General features: G+C 52.4%; 1 protein-coding gene across 1 annotated transcript in view; it reads right to left on the reverse strand.

Moving 5' to 3' along the window:
* Positions 1-823: 823 nt before the first annotated feature.
* The window catches only part of SYNPO2L (synaptopodin 2 like), a 35,493-nt gene continuing 30,169 nt past the window's right edge, over positions 824-6,147 (reverse strand). Inside the window, exon 4 of the mRNA XM_026055814.1 lies at positions 824-3,162. Coding sequence (XP_025911599.1) covers positions 824-3,162 — 2,339 coding nt within the window. The remainder of the gene's footprint in view (positions 3,163-6,147) is intronic.

A 6,147-nucleotide genomic window follows, 5' to 3' on the forward strand; every position in this document is an offset into this window, starting at 1 on the left:
AGCCTGGATAGCTGTATTTGGCACCAGCTTGGATGACCCTCTCTTTCAACCCCAACCCTGGTGACCGGAAGAACGGGCACACATCACCATCCTCCTAGGCAGGCCATGCTGCCCACGTGTGAATGGGCAAACACCCCCTCTCATGCTGCTCTCTTGCCTTCCTTCCCTTGCCCCTCCCGGGGGTGATCTGGGGAGAAATGTCCAAGGCAGAGCCTCCCTTCTCATTGCACTCATTGCTGACTGTGCATCTGTGTGTATGCATGTTTGTGTTTGCACACACAAGTGCATGTGTACAGACTGGCAGGCCAAGCAAAAAACGCTCTAATGGGGAAGCTAGAACTTCTGTACTGAAGTCCTGTCTCTGCTCCTTCCTTCCTGCGAGGCTCTTGCCCCCCAAGGCTCTTCCGTTCAAGGGGTGACTCCATCCTGACAGGAGCACTGAAAGGATCAGTGCAATATTCTCTGTAAAGCCCTCGGGAGAGGAAAAGCACTAACACCTACATGTGCTTGTGCAAGACACCCCTGCCATTCACCCCCTCCAAAGGTGATTTTTGCAGCTGCGTGCGAGTCCCCAGGCTGTGCGCACCACACAAATGCCCTCTCTCCATGTCCTTCCTCCTGCTCTAGCCACAGCCACTAAGCCTTGCCATGAAGCTGCCCATCTGAGACCAAGGGGAGGCTAGGGGAGAGGGTGGTGCAGAAGGGGAGTAATTTTTTTTTCTCTTTTCTTCATTTTGTGTCACTCACCCCAGTGTATTGAGCATGAAAGACAAACGAGCACTATCTCTGCTGGGCCATGGACAAGATGGGAGCAGCAGCTGTCTCAGTGGTGTCCAAAGCTCGGCCTCCACACATTGGCCTGCATCCCTGTTCTGGCTGCTGAGAACTTGGGCCTGGCCACCTGAAACCGAGAAGCTGAGGCTGGGTTTGGSGAAGGCCCTCGGCACACCTGACTGAGCTCCGGGGAGCTCTGGTATGGCTTAGGGGACTGGCTGAGCTCCACCTGGAAGGGAGCTGGTGTAGTGGGGGCAGAGGAGGCCATTTCYGTCCTCCACACCGGCTCATCCAACGTGGTGGCCGAGCGGGGCACAAGCACAGTGGGTGCCAGGCTGCTCGAGGCTGGCATGGGAGCTGGGGTGGAGAACCGCCGGATCTCCTGGGTCTTGGCTGTTTTCACAGGGACCTGCTTGGCTGCGGTGTAGGATGAGCTGGCATGCTGGCCTGGCTGACCAGGAGCCTCCTGTGTGTTGGGGCTTGGGGGCTCCCCAAAACAGAACATGGCTGACTTTAACTGATAGGGCTGGTGGCGCATGAAATCAATGACCTTGATCCCCGATTTCTGGCCAGGCGCCTTTTTCACTTTGCTCTCCGCTTTGCTAGCCTGAGACTTGCTGGCTGCCAGGGGATAGAAAGGGGAATGCATTGGGTTGTAAGCTATTGGAGGGGGAGCTCGGATGTTGGGTGAATATTTCCAGGATGAGGGYAGAGAAGGGGAAGGAGAGGGGGTCCTGGGCTTGGAGTCTGGCTTCGGGGTTGTCTCCACCACAAATTTGTCCATGCGGCTCTGGCGTTTGGCAAAAAGCTCTGCCCCCTTGCCTTTAAGCTGAGGCATATCATGGGCCCCATTTACCAGTCTAGAATCTTGCTGCTGTGGCTTTGGAGCCACCGGAGGTGGTGTCTTGAACTTGCGGCCAGAGGACTGCATGAAATTGCAGGCCTCAGCGCCCAGGCTGAGGAAATCCTCCTCAGGCCCAGACTCAAAGCCTGCCCCAGGGTGGTCGCCTTTTGGCTTCTCATCCAGGTTCTGCACCAGAGACAGGAGTTCAGGGTTGGGTGAATTCTTCTTCTTCTCCTCAAKGCGACTGAACATAGGTTTCTTGTTGCCCCGCCGGCGAGCCTCCTGCAGGATGCCTGTCCGGGGAGCCGGCACAGCAATCCTCTGCTCTCTCGAGGTTAAGGGCTCAGAAGGAGGTCGTGGTGTTGCTGGTGAGGTGGCAGGACATGGCTGCCTTGGCAGTGGGGAGCTGCTTGCTGTGGGCTGTGATGGAGCTGGGCTAATATACAAAGAAGAAGAAGCTGTTCCAGGGACTCGTGGTTGGGATGCTGCAGAGGCTGCCTCTCCTCCTGGTTTCAAGGGAGTAGACAGAAATATGGAGGCAGTGGACGTCCGGGCAGTGTTGGCAGAAGGCTTAGTCTCTGGAGCACTTCCTCCCGCTCCTGGCTGCAACTCCAACAGTGGGGCTGGCCTTCCTGGTGCAGGAATATACAGAGATGTGGAGGAGCTGACTGCACCACGGTGCACTGGAACTGATGCACTGGCAGGTGCTCCTGGAGGCAGAGGCGAGAAAGGGGGAACCACTGTACTTTGCCCTCCCAGGCTTTCACTAGGTTTTTTGGGTGCAGATGGCTTGAAGGTAACAGAGGATGTTACTGGGCGTTGGCCAGAGAAGCCGGGAGTAAAGGGCCGCGCAGACCTGTTGAACATACTCGCAGTGCTTGCAGAGAATGGGTCGGGGGTGCCTGGGGGAGGCGGAAAGGCAGTGGGGCTGAGGGCAGGCAGGCCTTGAGCAGGGAGCGTGGCTGGCTGCTTCCCAGGCACTTGCACACCTTCCAGGTGGATGCTGAGAGGCACGCTGTCTGCTTTCTGYGGCACAGGCATGTCTCCATTCACCATGCCCTGCTGTGGCTGGGCAGCTGGGGCAGGCTGGGGGCTCTTCTGCACAGGAACTCGCTCCACTGTGTACTTCCCAGCCCGCTCCCTCTGCTGCTCAAATAATCGTGCTCCTTTACCTGAGGCCTCGCTCAAACCTTTCTGCTTCTCTTCCTTCTGCTCAGAGTCTGACTTGGACTTTTCAATGTCCAGGTAGGTGTTGTCCCAGTCTGAGTGATTAGTTAAGCTTCGGGCATCGGAGAAACCTTCCTCATCAAATTCAGACTCGCTAGTTGGAAAAACTCCGTCTTCCTCCTCGTAGCAGCGGTCTTCRTCGACGCTCCCAAAGCTGACCAGCGTATACTTCTTAGCCCTCTGCCTGCGCTTCTTGAACATCAGCACCCCCTTGGAGTGGGGGTTGGGTGCATCCGTCAGCAGGGATGCAATGGTTCTGCACTTGGTTTTGGCTTCTTTCACATTCTTCTCTTGGGTGCTCTCGTGGCGGTGGAGCTCTGCAAGAGACAAGAAGAGACAAGCTCAGGGCTCAGCAATAGGCTGGGTTGGCAAAGATGGGCAGTGATCTGGCTATAGGTTTCCTCCTAGTGCTCATCTGAGGAGACACCCATCACCCCCTGCCCTCCCTATTCTTCCTGCCTTTGCTGGTAGTGGCTTTAGGAACTGCTGATTCAAACCCGGTTGCAGTTTTCTCTTTCCCTGAAAGCGTGACAGAAGAAGTCTGTGCAGGTGCAGGGAGGGAACTCCCTTACTCCAAAACTGGTCTCTGTTTCCTGATCAGACCTGGCATTTCCTATTTCTGCAGAAAGTGGCCAAGAGTCCCAGGCTGTATCTCACAGTGCTTTTGCAGTGCATGCACTTGCTCCTGGGAATTTTGACTGCTTACTTATCACCGTGAAATCGGAATCCTGCCTTGTGCAGATCTTCCTCCTACTGTATGGAGAATTCCTAGGATAAGCAGTCTCTCTGCCCCAGGAGCTTGSGAGGCAGCCACTGCTGCTGTTAGCACCCACATGTGTTGTGCCATGGGAGAGGTGCTTCTTGGGTGACTTCCCTACAGGCGCAGCTGGGTTGTTCCCAGTCTGGGCCCTGCAGTGCCAGCTACATAGTCAGTGTGGGCCACAGCAACACCATGTGCAGAGCTGTTCACTGCTCTCTGGAAGCAATGCATCAGGCCTGCAGCAATAGGAGGCCTGTTTTCATCCTTGCTGCAGTGCCTTGCCTGTGCGCAATGCCCAGCAAGGAAGAAGAGCATTTGCTGCTGAGCAAGAATCCCAGACCTCCACAACTGATCTGCTAGGCCAGAAGGAATGCACTTACACAGGCTCGCCGGGAAAAGCCAACACCTGTTGGGACGCTGACATGAAAGTCCAGGATAATAATTTTCCACCTGCTCTGCCAGCCCGGCGGGCAGTAAAGCCCCAGGGAGGAACACTGTGTTCTCTGCCTCTGCGCAGGGCAAGTAGCGGGAGAGCAGGCACCAATAGTAAAACCAGACTCAGTTGTCCAAAGAGAAAGTATGACCATGTCTAGAATCAGTGTTCGAGTGACAGAAATCAAACAACACCAACCTTGCATAGATGAAAAAGAAAAAAGCAAGCCCCTAGTCTGATCTCTGATTTCTTTCACTTCATCCTTTGCCTTATTCCCATTGTCTGTTTCCCAGCATGACAGAAGAGATGTCCATCCACTGTCTGCTTCTATTCATTTGTTAAAAAAAAAGTGTAACATCTTGTCCTGCCCTGACATTCTCCAGAAGGAGGGACAATATTATGCCCTGGTGAAGTGACAGGACAGGACAGGACAGGACACTGCAGGCAGTGCTGGGGGATGGTGTTAGTTTAGGAGAGGATGGAAGCTGCTCAGTCCTCTCAAGATCTAACTTTGGACCATTTTATCACAGAGCATTAATTCAACAGGGAACAGCTAATGTGGCAAAGTGACCAGCAGTGGGGGACAGCAGGGAACAGAGAGCTTCACTAGCAAGGATACTGGTTTCCCTGAGGGCTTCAGATATCCCCTGGAACCTGGCCAGGCTGTACAATTGTGGCAGGTGTTATTGTTCCCTCCTGCACCAGTGTAACCACAGCAGAAGCAGCTCACCTCATGCTGAAAATAAGATACTGATCTGCAGAGCAATCATCCTTCCAGGAAGCTTAAAATCATGAAAGGAAAAACTCTTCTCCAGGTTTGCAGCCATTCCATAGCATATGCTGCTGCCTTGGGATTTCAACAAGGGGAGTTCTGCAGTTTGAGATCACCTCACTTGGATGCTCAGTCTGTTCCTCCCCTTTCCACCCAGAAAACTGGAAACAGAGCAAAATCAGGGCTGGCTGAAGAAAGGGTTCACTTTTGTGCTGGCACTTGCTGAGTAAAGCTCTGCAAATCTCTCCTTACTGAATGACTCAGCCTTGCTCAGGCTTTCGCTGAGACTCAGTGCTATCCATGGACGGTCATGGGCTTGTCCCCAAAAGATCTGCTGCCCATGTTGGAGATGAGCTACAGTCCCTGAAGGTTTGCCCACTCCACTTAGAAATCTGCATGTCTGTGTCTGTGCAGAGGTGTTCACAGTGGAGAAAACAGGAGAGCTTTCTCACTTGCTACGAGCATCACCTCCAGCTTAGAAGACACTTACCCAGCTCGTATTCTGCTTCTAAATTTGCAAAGAGAAGAAGTAGCACTACAGAATATAAATCAAACCCAGAATATGTGAACTTTGGGCATGAGTGACTCATGGGCAGATTTCTGGCAGCAGGAGCCAACAGCTAAGGAACTACATCTTCCAGAGTAAGTGTCTGTGTTGCCCCTTCTGCCAGCAGAGCACCATGAAAGGGCTCACCTCGAGTTTGGGACTAGCAAATATTGACAGAGAAAATTTAACAGCACCTAGTCTTGGCTGTGATTCCACCAACTCTTGATTCTGGCTCAGCACTAATATCCACATATGGTTCCCCTGGGAAGTTGTTCTGAAGTCTTCTGTGCTTTAAAGTCTGCTGGCCCTCAGCAGCTGACAGCTAAGTCCCTCAGGGACCTGAGACTTGCTTCCCTGTTCTCTTCTTCCTCCTTTCTTTCTCATCAAAGGCTAAAGCACATAGCTAATTATCCCCATTCTCCCACCAGAAAAATGATCATGGTATTCAAGCCACAATCTCCTACAACAGTTTAAGAAAGCTGGGAAAGAGAAATCTTCCTGAGATGACTTGCTGAAGAGAAAGCGAGCAAGAGATAGAACAAAAGAGTGAAAAGAAAAGCAAAAGAGGGAAAGGGAAAGGGAAAGGGAAGGGAAGGGAAAGGAAGGGAAGGGAAGGGGGAAAGAGAAGGGAAGGGAAAAGGGAAAGAGAAAGGAAGGAAAGGGAAGAGAAAAAAGAGAAGAGAAAGAAAAAGAAAGGAAAGGAAAGGAGGAAAGGAAAGGAGAAAAAAGAAAAGAAAAGAAAAAAAGAAAAGAAAAGAAAGAAAAGAAAAGAAAAGAAAAGAAAAGAAAA

The sequence above is a fragment of the Apteryx rowi genome, unplaced genomic scaffold (genome assembly GCF_003343035.1).
Source record: "Apteryx rowi isolate R43461 unplaced genomic scaffold, aptRow1 scaffold_126, whole genome shotgun sequence".
In the NCBI taxonomy this organism is placed as follows: Eukaryota; Metazoa; Chordata; class Aves; order Apterygiformes; family Apterygidae; genus Apteryx; species Apteryx rowi.